Consider the following 22612-nt stretch of genomic DNA (forward strand, 5'->3'; position numbering starts at 1 on the left):
CTCAGTGTGAGATTTGCTAAGCTCAATACAGGCATGTCCCCTGCTTCAGTGCCTCTGTGGTGGCCACCCATGCCTGGGGAGAGCCCTACCCACTGGATTGAGTGTTTGTGGTGACACTGTGCTCCTTGTCGCTCCTCCATTGATGGCTGTGAGTTACTGAGGATCTGGATGTGCCAGATTCTGGATTGTGGAAACATAGAAGCAACTTGTGCCTTCTGTGGCCTACATCCCATGATGCCCAGCCCCAGGTGGACAGTGCCCTAGATCTGAAGTGGGCAGCATAGATGGTAGCTGTACTCATCCTTGGGGATGAGCCAAGATGATTCTAACCATCAGGACTAGAATCATCTTGGAGGACTTCCTGCAGGAGGGGGTCTTGCAGGAGAAATGGACACCAACACAAGGATACTCAGCCAGGTGGGGAGTGGCAGTTTATGGAACTGGAGTTACAGTAGAAACAGGGCACACTTTAGGGGGCTAGAAGTCAAAGACTGGGGAACCAGAGGCCAGGTACTTGTGTGCCTGGTTGAACACATGCTATAATATACAAGGACCTGAGTTCAAGCCCCCTCTCCCCACTTGTAGGGGAGAGAAAACCTTCATGAGCAGTGAAACAGTGCTGTGGGTGTCTATCTCTATCTCCTCTTCCCCTCTCATTTTCTCTCTATCTCTATCAAAAGGGAAATAAAGGAAGGTGAGCAAGGTGATTGACAGGCCAAGAGACAAGCCAAGAGCTATTGTGCTTTATTCAGAGCTGGGTTAGCTCCCAAGCAGCAGAGGGTCACTCTGTAAGAACAGGGGTCTTGGCTAAGGTCTACTGAATTCAGCTGTTGAGGAAGTGATGGCTCAGCCCACTTGGGGAGAGTGGACAGGGAGGAAGTTGAGGAGCTAATAGCATGTCTTGTGAGTAATCATGGGAGAGCAGGGAAGGCCAAGTGAGCCCAGTGTGCCTGGCAGATGTGGTCCAGAGTCACTGGGAGAGTGGCCACAGCTTGCCAGAGGGCAGCCAGCTCAGGGAGAAGACAGAGGGAAGGTGACTCAGCTCAGGGCTCTATCTCTTTAGGCTAGTCTTCCCCTCCCATTGGGTTTTCTCAGAAACCAGTTAGTTTATTCTGCTAACTCCTGGGGGGAGAGCCACAGAGCCCAGAAATGGAAGGAAGGGCTAAATTGGGTGCTCAGATGAGCTTTCTAGATTCCTTCCCACCCACCCCAGAAGGGCTGGCCTTGGGCATCTGATAGAAAAGGACTAGCTATTTATTTCTGTCCTGTTTCCTCCCCTTCTCTTTTCTATTTCTTCATGTCCCTCCTCCCTCCTCAGCCCTTGTCACTCTTCAGTGTTGCTATTTCCTGTTTCTAATACTGTCTTCTCTCATCTGTCTCAGGGATGGCCGGTTCACCACTTAAAATCCACAAATACTTAGCTCATCACAGCCTTCCGTGGGATTCCTGGGCCAAGATAAAGAAATGCAGGTGCTGAAAGACACCAGCAAACCACTAGGCAGACAAAATTAAAGTGTGTGTCACAAAGGGTCAGAGAATGGGTTGCATAAAGTCCAGGTTGGGACCCCAGCACCATGTGCACTTAACCCACTGTGTTACTGCCGGACCCTCTTCCTCTCTTTTTTTAAAATCACTTTACTGGGGTTAACAGTTTACAGTACCATTGTTGACACGTGGGTACAGTTTCTCATCTCTCCATGACAGGTGTTTGCAAAATATTCTCTTGGCCAATTTAAGCTCCTTTATACCATCATGCACAGGATTCTCAAACCCCCTCCCCCAACACCACCACCACACACACACCAAGTCCCCCCTACCTTCCCTACCCAGAAGTCCTTTGCCTTGGTGCAGTACACCACACCCAGTCCACGTTTTGCTTTGTGTTTTCCCTTTCTGTCCTGGTTTCTTAAGTTCCACCTCTGAGATCATCTCGTATTCATATTTCACTTAACATTATACCTTCAAGTTCTATCCAAGATGGCAGTGAAGGAAATGACTTGGTTTCTCTCTTCTGGTTTATGTCATTATGTTCTCACTGCTCCTGATTTTTTTTTCTGAGTGTATTTGGAGTCTTGAAGTCTGGCTTGATGGCTTGCTGACTGAACGCTGTGTCTCCACAGGGATTTTGGGAAGCCCACCTGGAGCTTAGACATCAATATGGACCTCTCAGTGGGTAAGTAGGAACATTCCAAGCTGCCCTAATATCAGGACCCATCTTCCTCAGGTGTAGCATAGAGCATATTGTCCAGCCTCCCTTCAGAGGATGGAACTCATAAATAGAAGCTGAGAAAGAATAACAGAAAGAGAAAGATATACCTAATTTATCACACACATTACCAGGTGCAAGGACCCAGGTTCAAGCCCCCAGTCTCCACTTCCAGGGGGAAGCTTCATGAGTGGTGAAGCAGTGCCATAGGTCTCTCTCTCTCTCTCTTTTTCTCTCCCTTTCTATCTTTCTGTCCCCTCTCAATTTATCTCTGTCATATGAAATAAAAAGAAAGAAAGAAAGAAAGAAAGAAAGAAAGAAAGAGGAAAAAATGGCCACCGGTAGATGTGGATTTGTCATGTAGGCACTGAGCCCCAACAATAACCCTGATGTCAATTAGTAATAATAATAATTTGCAGTAAGGATCGATTCCTTATGGAAGTGGCTGCACCCAGCAGACCTTTAGTTGTGGCCAAGTTCTTCTCACCTCTGTGTAGTTTTCTACATGACCCTGTGGCAGCTCCGTGTTGCCATGTCCCACTGCAGGCTCTCTGTTGCATCTGCCATTGCACAGAATCACTTTGTAACTCTGTAACTGCAGCCACTAGTTTTTTTTTAGCCTGTGTTGGGGCTGGTGGGAGTTGTTCTGAACTGCCCTTGGCTGGGCAGCTCAGTGGACTTCCCGCCACTGCTGCAGGCTCCACTGTAGGGAGGGGGGTGGTTCATCGCCACCAGGCTCAGCTAGTTGTCTCTGCCCCATCTATCTCTCTTCTTTCCTGAAACAGTAGGTGAGACAGGGCAGGTGTTTCTCTAGGTGATGGCAGAGGGACCAGAGAGCACATTCAGAGGTGCAGAGGTGTCTGTTAGCACTCTCCTGGCAGGACTGAATGGCATGGCCGGACCGGAAGTCAAGGTGGGAGGCACACTGGGCCTAGAGACCTGGCGCTAATGGAACTAAGAGGTGTAGTCCTGCAGAGAACAGCAGGAAGAACAGTGCATGGCTTTCAGTGATAGCTCTGACTGAGCCCCTGAGGTCCCTTTTAACTTTGTTGCATCCTGGTTTTTGTTTGTTTGTTTTCAATTGCCACTACCAGGGTTATCATGGGGCATGGTGGATACATGAGTCTACCAGGCCCAGTGGCGACTTTTTCTTTTTTAATCTTTTATTAGGTGGGACAGAAAGAAATTGAGAGGGGAGAGGGAGAGTACAAGGAAGAAAGGAAGGGACACCTGCAACCCTGCTTCATTGCTTCTGAAGCTTCCCCCGTGCAGATGAGTACTAAGACTTTGAACCTGGGTCCTTGTGCTCAGTGATAATGTGTGCATTAACAAGGCGCACTACCACCCGGCCTCATTACTTGCTTCTTTTTAATGCACTGCTTTTTGCTGTAAGCGTGAGAGTGCTCCAGAAACTCTCAAGGGGGCAGGCTGTTTACCTTTCTTTTACTCTTGTGCTATGCCACTGTTTCTTCAAAAGTCTCCACCCGGCTCCCTTCCCAATATTCTCATTCTGCAGTCAGCTTGAAACAGACCTCAGGGACCAGCCTGAACTTTTCTGAGACAGAGCACTGACTCAGTCAGAATGACTCCAGCTTCACGAGAATGAGAATAAGACGCTCGTGTGCTTAGATTCTAGGAATCCCTTCCCCGGAGTACTCTGGGTACAGATTTTCCAAGGAGAGTCCTTGAGGGTTTTTAAATCATTGCAAATGTCAGTTGAAGATTTTAAAGGCCATGGTATTAATTGGTGGGTGGGTGGTGCTGGCAGTGGCGAGAGAGGCTTGGATTCCTTGACAATATCATCATGTTCCATCCACTTTCCCTCTTAACTTTAGCTCAGTCAGCTCCATTTCTCCTTTGCATTTCAAGAACATAAAAAATCAAAAAGAGGGAGCGCTTTTCAGGAGGTTGTAGATGTAGGAATTATCACCGCTCTAAGATCCCATTTCTGGTGAAAAAGGATGGAAGAAATGTGATAGCGTGACTCCTACAGACAAAGCCTTTCCTGCTCTTGAAGGAAAGGGAAAAAAAAGAAAAGAAAAGATGCATCATAAAATGCCAGTTGTTTTTAAAATGTGACTTTCTACTCCTGGACTTAGCTGGAAAATCAGAAAAGGAGGTCCTCTTTGGACTCCATAATTTTTTCTTTTATTTGCATTGTTGTGTTTTATTTTAACTTTTAAAATTTTTATTAGTGATTTAATATTGATGTACAAAATTATAAGATAACAGGGATATAATTCTATACCTTTCCCACCACCAGAGTTCTCTATCTCCATTCCCTGCACTGGAAACTGCAGTAGTTCTCCAAGCCCACAGATATAGGCCAACTATTATTCTATAACTATCTATACGTATACACATTCTCCTGTTTTTTTCTATGGTACTGCCCTCTCTTGCTAAGTCACACCTATTACTTCAAGTGCCCTTCTTTTTTTTCTCTTCTCTCTCTGGGTCCTAATGGAATTGAAGTTCAGAGCCCTCTGGTCATCTTCCCCTGACATTTCCCCCCTCTGAGAATATGGACCAAAATTCATTTTGGAATGCAAAAGTGGGAATTCTGGCTTCTTTCATTGTTTCTCTGCTGGACATGGATGTTGGCAGGTGAATCCATACCCCCAGGTTCTCCCCCCCCACCACCAGGCACCATCTGCCTATTTACATGGGTTAATAGTATGACCCAATAAAGAAATATGTCTGATAAAAGAGTTACTTCGATAGAGTAAATAATAGAGGTTTAAATCCCCTTATTTCTAAGACTGGAGTAGGGCTCTGGAGAGGTGAGGTTCTGGGACACATTGGTGAGGTCGTCTCCCCAAGGATGAACTTTATAACCTTGAGGAGACTCAGGTTGCTCACATTTAAAATGAAAGGGTTGAAATACTTTTCAGTCAGGGTCCTTTGCAGCCCTAACATTTATTTATTTATTTATTTATTTATTTATTTATTTATTTATTTATCACCAGATTACTGCCTAGCCTTCGTATGTGGTGGTGCTGGGGGCTGAACCTGAAGCCTCTCATATGGAAATGCTATGCATTTCTGCTACACTATCTCCCTGGCCCTAAGCAGTGCTTTTAAGGTTTATTTCATTGATTTCATATGGGAGAGAGAGAGAGAGAGAGAGAGATTGAGGAAGGGAGAGAGAGAAACCAATACTATAGCACCACTATGTCACATGACATACAGGGAATTGAACTGGGAGCCTTAGGCACACAAATGCTGTGCCCAGCTGAGCAATCACCCTGACCATATACGAATTGGTTTGTTTTGATGTTCATTTATGAGAGAGATACAGGAGGGACGAGAGACTAGAGTACTGCTCAGCTCTGGCTTACGGTGGTACCGAGGTTGAACGCAGGACCTCAGAGCCTCAGGCTTGAAGTCTTGTGCAGAACCATTGTGCTGTGGTCCCAGCCCCTAAAAAGTATTATTACTGCTTAAAGTAGCCCAAATAGTCTCACTGATGGGGGATCCCAGGGAGGAGCTATGTTGAGTGAAAGATCAGAACGTTAGGAAATGATTTGACTGAAGTTATACTGAATTTCAGTGCCCTCCTCCCTCCCCCCCATGTCTCTGTATCTCTGTCTCTGTTTCTCTCTCCTCTGTCTCAGGAGCCAGGACCCTATACAGATGTACTTTCAGGCTGCCTGTCAGTGAGCCTTGAGTTCCTTCATTGAAAAAATGTCATTTATACCTGGTAAGATAGCTCACCTGGGTAGTGTATCTGCTTTGTCATACACTTGACCCAAGTTTGAACCCCCACTGTACTGGGGGAAGCTCTGGTGCTGTGACATCTTGCCCTCTCTCCCTCTCCCTCTGTGTCTCTCTGTATCTGAAAAAAGGTCAACTCAGAGAACTTGATTTTCTCAGCTGCAAAAGAAGGGATTTGGTCTAGATCAAACATACCACTTTAATTATCAGCCTCAGTAAATAATGTTTCTACCATTGTGGTCCGGTCTACACATGGAGACACCAGCAGTAAAAACTTTGGTAATATGGGGCCAGCTGGGGAGGCAGCTCACTGGTAGAGCTCATGCCTTGTGTGCCTGAGGCTCTGGGTTCAATTTGAAGCAGTGTGTAAAAAAGAAAAGAAAAAGAAAGAAAAAAGAACATCAGAAACAGTGACACTCACACTCATCAGTGGCAGAGTGACACTCTCATTCACACAATAAAATATTGCTCTATAAGGTATCTATTTTGATTCTATCATGTGTCCTATCCCATTTTATGAGGAGGGATGAGAAGACTAAACACAAGCTAATCACAACCCATCCAATTGATTTCATGATCAGTGATTGGTAGTGAGTCAAGATGAACAGTATGAAAAGCTGAGGGCCAGATGACATCAGAAGTTCTTTCTAGAACGAAATTACATAACTACAAACTGATGATTCAGCCCCATCAGGATACAGAAGATCTTCCCCCCCCCCAATGGCAAATGAGACTGGGAGACAGGAAGGGAGAAGCACCACGGCATCTCTCCACCATCCCTGGAGCTTCCCTAAGTGCTGTGGTGCTTGCATGTGGTGTGGAGCTCAACTCCAGAGCTCTGTACCTGGGCAGGTGCATGTCTGACTAGGTGACACCTAGAAAGAGGAAAACACCTTTCTTTTTATCAAGTTTTTTAGTCAATTTATTGGGTAGAAACAGAGAGAAATTGAAAAGGAAGGGGGGAGTAGAAAGGAGAAGAGAGAGAGACAGACTTGCAACACTGCTTCAAAACTCATGAAGCTGTCCTCCCACCACTGTGGATTAGGGGCTTGAACCTGGGTCCTTGTGCATTGTAATATGTGCGCCCAACTAGGTGCACTATCCCGTTGGCCCCCTGAAGAACATTTTCCGAAGTCTCTCTCTTTGCCCTCTTGTGGCCCAAAGTTCTGTGAAGTTATCTGACAAAAAGCAAATGCCAGGGGTCAGGCAGTAGCACAGCAGGTTAAGTGCACATGACACAAAGCGCTAGGACCAGCGTAAGGATTCCGGTTCGAGCCCCCCCCCACCACCACCTGCAGGGGGGTGTTGGTATGCTTCTAAAAACCCCTTCTGTTTCATTAGTTTAATCCCCCCTGCTTAACACTATTCTATTTACATAACCACTTCATTCTATTTACATAACCGCTGTTAACAAGCACCACCCTCCCTCCAGGGCATTGGTGGTTCAGTGGTAGAATTCTTGCCTGCTCTGGCCCCTCTCCTTGTCACACCCTGATTTTCACCAGTCACTTTTCTCTCCACCCTCTCTGCGTCACATCCTGTTCCCACCCTACTGGGCTAGTATATTTATAAGGACAAGATTGTTTGTAGTTTTTAGTTTTAGCTTAGCTTGGTATAGATTGCGCTGCGTCCTGCATGAATAAAGAGATACTGCGTACAACCCAGCCATGAGTCCCGGGTCGTCTGTTACCGGCCCTTAAAGCCAGCCTGGCAAAAACAATAGGGGGGTAACTTCACAGGTAATGAAGCAGGTCTGTAGGTGTCTGTCTTTCTCTCCCCCTTCCCTGTCTTCCCCTCCTCTCTTGATTTCTCTCTGTCCTATCCAATAACAATGACATCAACAACAACAATAATAACCATAACAACGATAAAAAACAACAAAAAGGGCAACAAAAGGAAAAAATAGTCTCTAGGAGCAATAACCCTGGAGACAAAAAAATAAATTTTAAAAAACAAAAAAAACAAATGCCCAGTATTAGCAGCCTAAGTGGAGTGGAAGCTGAAATGCCAGGCTCTGACCGCAGACCAGGGCTGGTTACTGTGGCCCAGTCTCACCTTCCTCCTCTAAGGCCTCCAGCTCCAGCAGGGTAAGGTGACCCAGACCCCTAAGCCCCTTCGCCCTCCAGAATATACTAGACGACCAGCCAGAGCCTGGTTCTGGAAGACTGGGTGCACTGGAGGAGTTGGGGTGGCTGCCCTGTCTCAGCTGAGGTCTGAACTGGTGGCTTTCTAGAGGTTAGGGCAGCAGGAGGGGAAGGGTCTAGAAACTGGAAGTAGCCCTAGTCACTGGGTGAGCTAGTTATGGGAAACGGGTCTGCCTCTGGGTGCTGAGAGGGCAGGTTCCTCCTAGTCTGTGAAGTGCAGCACTTAGAAGAAGTGGGATCAGAGTGGGGCTGGGTGGTGATGCCCCTGGTAGAGTGCACACACTGCCATGCACAAGGTCCTGGGTTCAAGCACCTGATCCCCACCTGCAGGGGGAAAGCTCCAAGAGCAGTGAAGCAGTGCTGCAGGTGTCTCTGACTCTCTTCCTATCTCCTTTCCCATCTTAATTCCTACCTCTCAGAAAGTAAGAGGAAAGAAGCAATGGGGTCAGGGAGCCAGTGCAGTGGCAGCACATGGGACTTTCATTGTAATATGTGTGCCCAACTAGGTGCCACTTGCTGGCACTCTTGCTATTAATCTTTTTGACAGAGACCAGAGCACTGCTCAGCTCCGATCCTCGGCCTCCCTAACAGCCAGAGTCGGGCAGTGCTCTGCTCTACAGTGAGAGAGCAAGGAGAGATACATAGAGGGTTAGACATGGGCAATTCGGGCCTGAGGAGGAGCTCAGTACTCAGGACACCTTCCAAGAAGGGGGGAGGCTGTGGCGTAGCTGGTCGAGCACACGTTACCATGTGCAAGGACTCAGGTTCAAGGCCCTACTCCTACCTGCAGGGGGGAAGCTTCCTAAGCACTTTATAAGCAGTGCTGCAGCTATCTTTCTCCCTCCTTTCCTCTCAATTTCTCTGTCTCTATCAAATATATATATATACATATACATATACATATACATATACATATACATATATATATATATATATATATATATATATATATATGGCCTACCTTGCTATGCATGACCCAAATTTAAGTTCCACAGGGCACTGAGGGAAGCTCTGCTCTTGTGACATCTCTCCCTCTGTCTCTCTGTCTTTTTCTGAAATAAAAGAATAAAATGGTCTAGGAGCAGTGGAATCTTACATGCATAAGGTCCTGATTCATCAATTTAGTGATTATTTTTTTAAAACGATCTACTTACCTATTAATGATAGAAAAAGTGAGGAGAGAACTAGGGCATCCCTCTGACACATGCCATGCTGGAGACTAAACTTGGGACCTCAAGTTTTTAAGGCTTCCACTCTAGCCGTTGTACCACCTCCTGGACCATTAATCAATGAACTTTTGACAAAGAACAAAAAATGGGCAACTCTGATTTGGAGTTAATTCCAGTCATGGCAGACAGCTCAGGAGGAAATGATCCACAGAAAAGGTGTCAGGTGACTATAGGCAGATGTCCATCTAAGGGGGTGAGGTGGGAATCTGGAAGGGATACAAGCAGGATGTCTAGGGGAGGGACCCCAGGACTGAGTGGCACCTCCAAACATGAAAGCAGCCCCCCCATCCCCATTATTGCTGGGGACCAGGCCTCTCCTATGTAGACAGACAGGCAGGCAGGTAGGCAGGCAAATAGTGAGTAAGAATGCAGGGGTCTCTCCAGCTTCTGGGAGACTGTGATGAACAACTCTGACATCGCTGGCCTCATCCTTTCCCAGCCAGCAGCCTGACACAGCTGACAGAAATAGCAGACAAGCTCGAGTTTGAGCAAATATATATATATATATATATATATATATATATATATATATATATATATATATATATATGGCTTAGTTTATTTTCATGAGTGAATACAAGAGAGAGAACCAGGGCATTGCTGAGCTCCAGCATATGGTGGCACCAGGGATTGAACCTGACACCTTGAAGCCTCAGGCCTGAGAGTCTGTTGTGTTCTCTCTGGTGCTCCCTCCTGGGATCTGAGAGTCCTCAGTTCCACAGAGGAGTGACCTGAGTCTGCAACACATCCCAGTAATTCCACCCAGAGGGCAAAATGGAGCCACATCATGTTGCCATGAGTCACGGTGGCATTTGCTGAGGCCTGTCCCACCTGGAAGGAGGTGTAGTGACACATGGCCTCATGCATCGGTCTGTCACAAGCACCCGACTCTAAGACTCTAAAGGCTCTGAGTGCTGATTAGCTCTGAATGCGACAGGCTGCCTCTGAATCCAGGGTTTTAAACCACTGTCACGAAATGCAAAAGTCCAAGTGGTACATACCTGTTCGAGCATACATTATAGTGTGCAAGGACCCAGGTTCACCCCCCTCTCGGTCTCCACCTTTAGGGGGAAGCTTCAGAAGTGGTGAAACATGTCTGCCGCTTTCTCTCCATCTCCCCGTTCTCAGTTTTTCTCTGTGTGTAGCAAATAAATAAATAAATAAACATTTTATAAAGGAAGCAATCCACAGAGAGCATCAAGCTCCTGTCTCATCACTATTTTGTGCACAGAAAGAGCTTTCCCAAACAAGTTCTGGGAAGCTTTGAATGATTTAAGGAAACCAGTTTAATGTTAGTTCACTCCCATGGGGCAAAAGGCAAAAGGCCCCATGAGGTCTCAAACAAATTTGCTGCGGGCCCAGAGCAGAGACACTCAAGTGGGAAAGTTGTGAGTTTGAAGTTCTGTTGAGTTCTGAATAGGTAAAGTGCTTCTGTATTTATTTATTTATTTATAAGTTTTATTTATTTGTTTACTAAATTTGTTATGGCAGAGAGAGAGGGAGGGAGAGAGAGAGAGAGAGAGAGATCTGTGATGTTGCTTCTCTGCTTGTGAAGCTTCTGCCCTGCCAGGTGGGGACCAGGGCTTGAACCCAGGTCCTTTCACAGGTTAATGTGTGCACTCAACCAGATGTTCACAGTGTAGCTTTAAACAGCAATGTTGTCTCCTCTCTTGTCCAGGACCCTTATACCTTTTAGAATTGGGTACAGTGGTTCTTAGTCTGTCTTTTTTTTTTTAATAGAAACAGAAAGAAATTGAGAGGGGGTGGTGGGGGATTAGAGAAAGCGAGACACCTGCAGCCCTGCTTCAGCACTCATGAGGCTTTCCCCCCTGAAGGTGGGGAGTGGGGCCTTAAACCTGGGTCTTTGCACATTAGAATGTGTGCACTCAGCTAGGTGCACCACTGCCCAGATGCCACCTGGTCAGATCTTAGGATGACATTTCTGCAGCTGCGCCCAGGCAGTGATGCCCCAGCAGAGGCTGCTGGGTTTTAAGATGTCTGCCTGCCTGAAAACGCCCATAGAACTTGATAACTGATGTAAGTTCCTTAAGAACCAGTGAGATAGCTCAGCATGTTAGAGCTCATGGCTAGCATGCCTTGGGGTCAGGTTTGGACTCTGCCACCACTCTGGCTAGAGCTGAGCAATGCTCTGGTCTCTGTCAAAAAGATTAATAGCAAGAGTGCCAGCAAGTGTTGTGTCCAGTAGAGAGCACACATTACCATGTACAAGGACACAGATTCAAACCCCATGTCACCACACAGGAGTGCTTGTAGGAAGAAGTTTCATGAGTGGCGGAGCAGCACTGTTTCTCCTTGTCTATCTGTCTCTCACTTTGCCTTTCACTTCTTAAGAATGAGAAAGAGAGGGAGTCAGGCTGTAGCACAGCAGGTTAAGCGCAGGTGGCGCAAAGCGCAAGGACTGGTATAAGGATCCCGGTTCAAGCCCTCAGCTCCCCACCTGCAGGGGAGTCGCATCACAAGTGGTGAAGCAGGTCTGCAGGTGTCTATCTTTCTCTACCCCTCTCTGTCTTCCCATCCTCTCTCCATTTCTCTCTGTCCTATCCAACAACAATGACATCAATGGTGACTATAACAATAAAACAGCAAGGGCAACAAAAGGGAATAAATAAATAATAAAAAAATTTTTAAAAAAAGAAAGAGAGAGAGAGAGGAAAAGATGGCTATTAGGAATGATGGAGTCCTGCAGACAATGAGCCCCATCAATAACACTGATGACAAAATAAATAAACAAATAAATATAGTAAATAAGTCATTTAGATATTATTTATTTGTGATTAATAGTGGGCTACAAGATTGTAAATTGCAGTATATAATTCCACACTGCACCCTCTACCAAAGTTCTGTGCCCCCAACCTTCTACTTCCCAAAGATAACCACCATAGTTCTCACAAAGTCTTTGAGAGAGTGTGTTTATTTCTAGATTTTTATTTTGTTTTGTTTGCAAGTTCATGTGTATCAGATCTCTAGATTGTATATGTGAGTGAAACCATCTGGTAGTGGCCTTTCATCTCTTTACTTATTTACTAAGTATAATCACCTCCAGTTCCATCCATTTTCTCTCAAAGGAAAAATTACAGAGTAGTATTTCATGAAACATATATCTCGTGATTTCTTTATCCAGTCATCTGTTGATGGGCACCTAGGCTTCTATTGTGAATAATGCAGCTATGAACATAGGCTGCATATGTCCCTTTGAATTAATGTTCTGCGAGTCCACTGGATAAATGCCTAAGCTTGGTATTTCTGGATCATAAGTTAATTCCATTTTGACTTCTTTAAGACTTTCCAGACAGTTTTCCACAGGGGCTGCACCAGTTTGCATCTCTACCAAGAGTCTATCAGATACACAAGTCTTTAAAAAAACAATAACAATCTTCCACATCTCATCTGGTACTGAGCTGCTGTGGCAATTCCCAGTTTGTCCTTTGGACCATTTCCTCTGACACGTATCACTGTTACGTAGATAATGAAAAGGAGGTGTTCCAGGGTCAAACGCTGCAAACACAGGGCACCTCTTTCTTGAAGGGATTCCAGCACCTTCCTGCCCTTGTGTGCTGGGGGATCTCTGCGGAACACTCCCTGAGAAGCTATGATCTGTGTGCCAGTGATTTCAGCACCTTCCTGCCCCTGTGTGCTGGGGGATCTCTGCGGAACACTCCTGAGAAGCTATGATCTGTGTGTCAGTGCTGATTTCTTCCCTTTCCACATGCCTCTTCTTTGTCCCCCACTGTGCCTTGTGATCCAATTCCCAGTTTCCTGTTCCTTGTAGCGTTCAATTTCCAGAGTCACAGGTAGGTCTGGGCCTTTTCTCACCTGGCCTAGGAGGATCCCTTCTTCCCTTGGCCCCAGAGATCAGGAGATCTCTTCCAAGCTTCATTATCTTTTCAGAACTGAGACAAGCTTTGGTCATGTCCTCTATTAAGATTCTGAATCAGGCTTTCATCTGAACTTACTCCATCCTTGTACACACACACACACACACACACACACACACACACACACACACACACACACACGCCTCCCTCCAGTGCCCAGGAATCCACACTCCTGGGCCTGACTGCGTGGGTGAGAACACTGAGGGACAGCTAGATGACGATTTTAATGCGTCTTTGTCCCCCGGCTCCATGCAGCTATTTATTTAGTAGCACAGCACTGTTTGCATCAACAGCTTTGCCTTATAGGCCCTTCTTCACGTTTATGATTCTCACTGCGGAAAAAATGGCTCGAGTAACATCTGTTCCGAGTGTGGGCTTCTTCCCTGCCCACCCCCTTTTATTTTTATTTATTCATCCCCTGGTGGATTGGATTTGCACCAAGGACAGGAGCTTCAAGTGGAGCCTCCCAGTGTCCTTCAGGATTTCTCTACACTTCACTACCTCTCTTAATTACTCCCTTTTTATTGTGATGAGCGAGCTCTAGATTGGCTTGTAGCTTACCTCTGTCTGTCCCCTCTGGGGAATGAGTTTTATTAACTGAATAAATTAAACGGGCAGGCACAGGAATACAGGAAAGAGGGTTCTCACTGTAAGTCTGTTCCAGATGATTCTCCTGCCTCTGCCACTCAGCTTCCGCTGTCAGCCAGAGCCCTGGGCTGAAGAAGCTTTCCTGCAGCTCCACACAAGACATCAGACTAAAAGGGACCCCTTCTTTCTCTCTCTCTCTCTCTCTTTTCTTTATTTTTAAATTTTATTAGTGATTAAATATTGATTTACAAAATTACATGTTAACAGGGGTATAAATCCACACCATTCCCATCACCAGAGTTCTGAATCTTCACTTTCCCCACTGCAAGCCACCACAGTTCCCCTAAAGTTGTAGACATGGGCCAACCATCATCTCTACAACTATCTGTCTACATTTATACATAATTTCCCCCTTTTTCTTTTTGATCCAATCCTCCCTTCCCCTCCAAGCCACTCATGCCAACATTACTACTTCTATATGTCCCTCTCCTTTCCCTTCTCTCTGGGTACTCATGGAGCAGGAATTCAGAGCCCTCTTATCCTCTTCCTCCTATCACTTCTCCCACTCTGGGAGTATGGATCAAGGTTGTTTTGGGGGTTCAGAAGGTAGGAGTTCTGGCTTCTGTCATTGCTTCTCCACTGGATATGGGCATTGGCAGGTCAGTCCACACCCCAAACCTGTCTTTATCTTTCCTTAGTGGGCCAGAGCTCTAGAGAGGCAAGGTTCCAGGACACACTGGTGAGGTCATCTGCCCAGAGAGATCAGGATGGAATCATGGTGGCATCTGCAACTCGATGTCTGAGGTTGTAGATTCTGGATCCAACTGGGCCTCTTGTATTTATTTGTTGTTTTGAGAAGAGCGCCGATCTGATCTCTGCTATTCCATAAATTACACCTCCCTTGGGACCCCTTCTCTTACAGAGGGAGAAACTGGGGTATCAGTAGAGAAACCCACTTCCTGCCCCAGAGCCCTGAGTGTATGAAAAGCTGGGTGTTTGTTTCTTGAACCCATGTCCTGCCATTCATGAACACACCCAGGGACCCACCAGGCCTATCCCCAGCAGCAACAGGAAAGGTACCCAACAAGCCTGAGGAAGCCACCAGATGTGAACACTGTGACCCCCATACCTCCCAGGCTCCAGAAACTGAGCTTACACTTCTAAGTTCTTGCTCCTTCTTCCTTCAGTTCTCGGTGCCCTCTGGAGAGGGGTCCCCTCTCCCCACATCCCCACATGCACTTCATGGTCTATGTTTGTGTCTTCTGGTGGCACTGAGGCAGATGGAGAGCTTCTGGCTTCCCTCAGGGAGTAGTCTACACAGTGACCCCTTCACCCTTTACTGTGTGGCCTGCGCAGAGCAGACAGCAATGGAGCAACCAGCCCACCCCACAAACCCCTCAGAAAAAGAAAAAAAAATCAATCTTGTCTTGTTTTGCTGAAGAAATGTGGTTCACATTATTCACAAGGCCAGAACATAAAAGCAACTCAAACATTCACCTACAGATGACAGGATAAAGAAGCTTCCAGAAAGGCTCTCAGAAATAGCTCACCTGGCAGAGTATACATTTTATCACAGGAGGACCCAGGTTCAAGACCCCAGGCACCAGCTGAGAACACCCATGCAGCGGAGTAGTGCTGTGGTGTCTCTCCTTCTCTATGTGTGTGTGTCTCTCTCCCTCTTTGTTTCTCATCCTCTAAGAATCTGCCAGGGGAGGTGCCATGGAGGTGCAAAGCCCCAGAGAAGCCCCACTGGTTAAAAGAATACATTTTAAAAAGGGGGAGGGTGGGGTAGAAAGCATAATAATTATGCAAAGAGACTATCATGCCTGAGGCTCCAAAGTCTCAGGTTCAGTCCCCCACACCATCATCAGCCAGAGCTGAGCAGTGCTCTGATAAGTAACAATTAAAAAAAATTATTTAAAAAATGGTCTTGGTGGTGGCACACCTTGTTGAGCACATACATTACAGCACAGAGAGACCAGGATTCAGGCCCCCAACCCCCACCTACAGGAGCGAAGCTTCACAAGTGGTGAAATTATGTCTGTCTCTCTCTTCCTCCCCCATCTTCCCCCTTTCCTCTCAATTTATCTCTGTCTCCATAAATGAATAAATAAATAAATAAATAAATAAATAAATAAATAAATAAATACCTGAAGAAGGAAGAGAAGGAGAAGGAGCCTATGTATTTCAGTGGAATACTACTCTGCCATTGAAAAAGAAACCATGACTTAGGAGAAAAAATGGATGGCCCTCAAGGTGACTCTGCTAAGTCAAATAAGGCAGGAACAGAAAGATAACAGTTGGGAGTCGGGTTATAGCACAGTGGGTTAAGCACACGTGGCACAAAGCACAAGGACCAGCGCAAGGATCCCGGTTCGAGCCCTGACTCCCCACCTGCAGGGGAGTCGCTTCACAGGTGGTAAAGCAGGTCTGCCGGTATCTGTCTTTCTCTCCCCCTCTCTGTCTTCCCCTCCTCTCTCCATTTCTCTCTGTCCTATCCAACAATGACGGCAACAATAAAACAAGGGCAACAAAAGGAAATAAGTAAATAAAATAAATATTAAAAAAAGAAAGATAACAGTTAGATGATTAAACTCCTGAGTGGAATATAAATAACTAAAGCAAATGAACATGCAAAAAAAAAACCCCAAGACTCTTAGAGTTGGTGAAAGCTGTGGTGGGGTGGGAGCCCTGGGCAAAGGGGTGAGGTGACAAAGAACTCTGAGACTTTAGTGCTCAGTGTGTTGAGTTTTGCACACACATGGAGGCTTGAAGCTACCTCCTGAAATTCTATAGCATCTAAAGGAAAGACAAATCAACTATAAAGAAAAACCTTAACTAAAGAAGAGAAACATGTTCTTGTTGAGGACCGTGATTGTGTCAGGAGTACAATTTCACAGCTCCCTAAAATGTGAGAAAAATTTTAAAAATTAAAGATATTTTATTATTTAACTCATGTGAGAAGGAGACAGTTTCCTATAGGAGAGAAAGAGAAGTCAGAGCAGCCTTTTGACTCATGCCAGGAGCCTAGGGCATTGCAATTCCTATGTGCTACCATCTGAGTTCTTTCCCCAGCTACAAAATAAAAATGCAAAATAGTCAAGATTTGTGATGAAAGAACTAAATATAATAAAAGAATCTGTGTAACTATATAAGAAGAAGAGGAGGAGGAAGAGAGTAAAGAGAGAGAAAAAGGGAGAAAAGAAGTGTAAGGGAGGGGAGTGTGACTTTACTTTAGAAAACAAAAAACGAAAAACCACAGCCCTAGACCTGGGCTCAGTTGCACAGGATTGGCGGCAGCAGGCATCTGAGCGACTGAGCTACATGACTAAGCAGATAACCAGAAGCCACAGACTGGTTGGACTGCTTGAACTAGTGAAGGCAGAGAATGTTCTAGAAGACGCGGTACTTGAGCACAGTCTTGAAGGATGACTAGTAGAAAGTGAGGAGGTAGAGGAAGGAACACCCCACCCAGTAAAAGCAGTAAGAGAAAGGCCTTGAGCGGGACTGGATGGAGGGGTAGAAATAGAGACTGAGAAGGACTGACCCGGAAATCCATCATGTGACCTGGAAGGAGCTGCCCACTGGAAACTCTGTTGGCCACATTCTTGGTTGCTGAATAGACAATAGACGGCATATCCTTTCCCAAAGGGACATCTGAGCAGTACCTCTTGGTGTCACTGTATCATGGAAACTTTGATTGACAGGAAACCTTTGGCAGAGTTGTTGGCTGAAAGTGGAGAAATGACCTGAAAATGGAGAAATGACCTGAAAAGTTCTGGGGCAGGGAAGGGACCTCAGACTCACTCACACTGGCCTCCCATGCAGAAGCCAGACCTGCAGGTGGCTGCCTCCTCCAGGGTGGCCAGCGAGGAGCAGAAAGACAGGGTCACACTTTGGGGGAGGATAGGGGGGTGGGTGAGCAGAGACAGGGTCAGGTGGGGCATGCAGGAGGAAGCCAGTGGAGAGAAAGTCAGGGTCTGAGGCTTCCTATCTGGCTTCCCACACACCAGTGACAGGAACCAGGAAGCTGGAAGATGGAAAGTGACCTCTGAGAGCGAAAAAGGCATCCACCCTTCTGTCTTCTCCTGCCCATGGGGTGTTCTGCGAGATCCTTGGGGGGACAAGGCAAAGTAAACTGGGCTTCATTAGCAGAGAAAGCAGGAGTAACAAGGAGCTTGTCACCAGTTCAGAAAGAGCAGGGGTGGGGCTGGACAGTGACACACCGGGTGAAGCACGCACGCGCGCGCACACACACACACACACACACACACACACACACACACACACACGGTAGGGAGCAAAGGATCCTGGGCCTCTCCTCCAGTGTTGGAGCTTTTTTTTCTTTTTCCATTCGCCAGAGCACTGCTCAGCTTTAGGCTATGGTGGTGCTGGGGATTGAACCTGGGATCTGGGAGCCTCAAATATGAGAGTCTGTTTGCAGAACCTTTATGATCTTTCCCTCGCCCTTCTCCTCCATCTTCTATCAGGGTGCTGCCTCCCTTTGGGGAGCAGTGGGAATAGGGATTTTAGGATGGAAAGAAGCTAGGGAGTCTGTTTTAGGTGCGTTCCTGGGGGCCCAGGACTTTAGTAATTTTTGCTTGATCTTGATAGCTAACATGGAGGTAGACTAAAAATATTGTCTAGGAAGATTTCAATGTGCTTGGGAACTCACCTGGTTGAACTGACCTTTCAGTCTTTTTGCTATTATTATTGTTGTTGTTGTTTAAGAAAACTCCACCTTCAAACTGTCCAACAAGGGCTATTTTTGTCTGCGTAATACTTCACCTATGTGATTAATGTCCTCTTCTGCCCATCCCTGTGAAGCTGAATACAAAGTCTTACAAACATAAATAAAGAGATGTATGATGGGCTTGGAATTATGCACTCCCTAAAGGTGACTTTTCTATACATTTGGGTTGGAGAGAAGCAAGACCTCACCTTCCCAGCCTGGGGAGGTGGGGGAAAAGAGGGGAGGGCAGGGAGGAGACTTGGATATATTAGGCAGAAACTGTTCTGAATCACCGCATTTGTTTGTTTGTATGTTTGATAGAGACTGGGGCAGAGAGAGAGAGAGAGAGAGAGAGACCAGTGCACCACTCAGCTTCCCTGGGAATTGAACCTTGCGCTCTCAGGCAGGTGAGTCCTGTGCTCTGACGTACTCAACCATCTCCCTGAATCTCTCCTCTGGTAGAAGTCATGCTTCATACGCCCTGGGGCCCAGCTGAGCACTCAGCACTGAAGCTGACATGCAGACATGGAGGAGTCTGGCCTGGGAGAAGAGCACCCTTTGGTGCTCCAGGGAGTGTGCACAGTAGTGAGGGGCCCAGCTTAAGGCAGTCAGGGTTTGAGTCGCTGCACAGACAACTTAGCCTAAGACTCAGCTTGTGCGTGATTTCACTTCAGGGCCATTTTTTCATTCAAAGACAGAGACAGAGATGGAGAGAGACACCACAACACCAGAGCTTCCCCTGGTCCTACAGCCCTTGACTTACGGTGTCATGATTCTAACCTGGGTCAAGAACACAAGGCACACACTATAGCTGGTGAGGGCTCTCTCTCTCTCTCTCTCTCTCTCTCTCTCTCTCTCTCTCCCTCTCCCTCTCCCTCTCTCTCTCTCTCCCTCCTTCTCCCTCTCCCCCCTCTCCCTCCCCCTCTCCCCCCTCCCTCCTTCTCTCTCTCCCTCTCCCTCTTTCTCCTTCTCCCTCTTTCTCCCTCTCCCTCTCACTCTCCCTCTCCCTCTCCCTCTCCCTCACCCTCTCCCTCTCTCTCTGGCCCTGCCTCCCTGTTTTCTATAAACTATCTGTAGCTGTGTTTGTGCATTATTTTAAGGCTGCCCCAACTACTCATGATGGGGTTGGCCATTATGAGAACCAAGATTTGGATTTTTATTGTTGTTGTTGTTTATTTTTCTTTTGATAGAGACAGAGAGGAATTGAGAGGGGAAGGAGAACTAGAGAGGGAGACAGAGGTCCACTGCTCATGAAACTTCACTCCAGCAGGTGGGAACCAGGGGCTTGAACCCAAATTCTTGTGTATGGTAATGTGTGCACTTCTATCTAGTGTGCCACTGCCCAGTCCTGAGAGCTAAGAAACAATATTGTCAAACCAAATGGCCAACCAGGTCACTGTCTGTGGCTTAGAACTTATAAACAGCCCAAAGGGCGTACAGCTCCAGAAGGGAGAGAGATTGCCCCCCTTGGCTCCCCAGACTCCTACCCTGTGGCCCCAGCATCACTTGTTAGGGAGAAAAAAGGGCAGGGAGCTGATACCAGCAGGTCTCCAGAACCACATGGACTGGAGGAGGCTGGGCAGACAAAGACAAAAGAGCCACCTCAGATTCCTTGCTCCACACAGCCCCCACCCAGCAAAAGGAAAAGTAAAAGGGTCTGAAAAAAGACTCCTCATGTGCATTGTTCTCCATTTAAGAATCTCTCCTCAAAGGAAGGTCTGTGCAAATACAAATTCACAAGATTGTACAATTTACATGTAAAATGGGGCCGGTTTCCTCATGAGGTTCATAAACCCACTCAGAAGCAATTCTAAGGGAATTGGGACAGAATCAAGTTTCTTTTGTTTTTAACCATTGGCAATAATGCTAGTGAGGGGAAAAAAAGGCACAAAGTCTCCCCAGGTGCCCTCCTGGAAGGACAGCTTTCCTTGGGGGGTAGAAATATGCTTTTGATTTTTGTTATTTATTTATTTATTTTTGTGAAGACCCAGACTATGTGCAGAATTATTTTGGAAATAGCTGAATCGATACAAATGTAACACCAAACAAGGTGCATATCTCTGAGAAGATGCCTCCTCTGTAGCTCTGGGTTTGAGTGAAGTGACAGTGGCATGACCTTGGGGTTGAGGGCAACCCAATCTGATTACTGTCCACCCTACCAGGATCCCCTGTCCACCTTCTTATAATCGAGGGGCCTGGGGACCCCTTCTGAATCCTTGGCAGGTGGTTTAGACCAGACTCAGAGGGGAGCCTGGGGGTCGTCTCTATGGCAGCAGACCCTGGAGAGCCCTCAGAATGCAGAGCCTCAGGCCCCACCCAGGTCTTCTACCTCCCAGGTGATAAAAACCAGGTAGCAGTTCTGTAAGCTCCCAGATGGCTTCAAGTATCATTATTGTGGTGTTTTTGTTTGTTTGTTTGTTTGTTTCTTTTTTTTTTTTAAGATGTTAGTTTCTGTAGCCCAGGAGTGGTGCAGTGGGTGAAGCCTTGAACTTGCCAGCATGAGGTGCTGAGTTCAATCCTCAGCAGCACATGTGCCAGAGTGATGCTCTGGTCCTCTCTCTCTAATAAATAGATTTCTTTAACCAGTTCAGCTCTGACTGATGGTTCAAGGAGCTGAATCTGAGACCTGGGAGCCTCGGGCATGAGAACCTAAACTGGATTTCATTCAAAGCATCCACTGCTCCTCACTCTGGTTTGCTTTGTACTGTTTGTGCTGAGTTTGTGTCCCCTTCCATGGTTAGACCCTCCTCCACCCTCTCTGTCACTCTTGTTCATCCAGAAGAGCTGTTTGTGAAGAACCACCTCTGGGATGCTGGCTTGTCACCCATGCCCACCAGATGCCATCCAGTGTGTGTGTCACTGCCCCGTTGTCACCCCCACCTGACTATGGGGCCTCTGACAGCTGTGACTGGGTCTTGATTGTCTTTGCCCCCCAGAGATTTAACATATGGAGCAACAGATGAACTTAACTGAGTGTTGCCTGGTGCTGGGCGGTGGTACACTCACTTGTGTGTGGCCATGCACAAGTGCTTGGGTTCCCTTGAGTCCCCACTCTGTGCCTGCAGAGGGGACGCTTTACAGGCAGTGAAGTTTATCTGCAGGTGCCTCTTTCACTCCCCTCCCATCTCAATTTATCTCTGTCTTGTCAAATAAAATAGAGAGAGAAAGAAAAATTGACCACTGGGAGCAGTGGATTTGTAGTGCAGGTACCAAGCCCCAACAATGACCCTGGAGGCATAAAAAAGATAAGAAAAGTTAAGTACTGCTTCCATCTAGACCCTGCTACCTGCATCTGGTTCATTCCCCCTCATGTTATGGTGCCAGTAACTGATGCCGTCTTACCAATAATTAATGTCATAACATCCTCTGAGCTCTTTCTCTTTTATACTCCGGTATCTCCTCTAAGTGTTCAGCAACACCCCCCCCCAAACACACACACCGCTATAATCTTTCCTGAATTCTCACAAGCATTAATGTTTCACTGAAGACTTTTTCTTCATATGTTTGTGTGTATAGGTTGTTGGTCTTCTCTTGCGAAAATGGCTACCTGGGGCTGGGAGGTGACACACCCGGTTGAGCACATACATTCCAGTGTGCAAGGCCCCAGGTTCTAGCCCCCAGTCCCTACCTGTGGGAGGAAGCTTCAAGAGTGGTGGAGGAGTGCTGCAGGTCTCTGTCCCTCACTCTCTCCCCCACCCCCAATTCCCCACCCTCTCTCAATTTCTCTCGGTCTCTAAGGTATATATCTTCCCCCACTGTGGAAAAACAAGGACACTCCCATGATCCTTCTTGGTCCTGCGACTGAAGACTCACAACTATAGGGTCTCTGGAATTCCTACCTACTGCCTTTGTACTTACAGACTGGACTTTCCCATCTCATGAGCTCCTCAGGAGCCAGGAAAGTGTCTTCTTTGAGTCCCAGACTCTGCAGGGACTGGAATAAATTGGGGTTCCTTCCACCAATGCCTTGCAGAGTGGCATCTGATGTGAGAGAGTCCCAGAGACACCGGTGGTTCCTCCTCATCTTGCCTCTTAGCTCCCTGGCTCTCTTGGCTCCACACCCCTGCAGGTTCTAAAGGAGAAAGAAACTGGGAGGGTAATGC

General features: G+C 46.7%; 1 protein-coding gene across 1 annotated transcript in view; it reads left to right on the top strand.

The window, feature by feature from the left end:
* TBXAS1 (thromboxane A synthase 1) overlaps positions 1–22612 on the top strand; it is a 126291-nt gene that overhangs the window by 26730 nt on the left and 76949 nt on the right. Inside the window, exon 3 of the mRNA XM_060196684.1 lies at positions 2121–2173. Coding sequence (XP_060052667.1) covers positions 2121–2173 — 53 coding nt within the window. The remainder of the gene's footprint in view (positions 1–2120; positions 2174–22612) is intronic.

The sequence above is a fragment of the Erinaceus europaeus genome, chromosome 8 (genome assembly GCF_950295315.1).
Source record: "Erinaceus europaeus chromosome 8, mEriEur2.1, whole genome shotgun sequence".
Classification (NCBI taxonomy): domain Eukaryota; kingdom Metazoa; phylum Chordata; class Mammalia; order Eulipotyphla; family Erinaceidae; genus Erinaceus; species Erinaceus europaeus.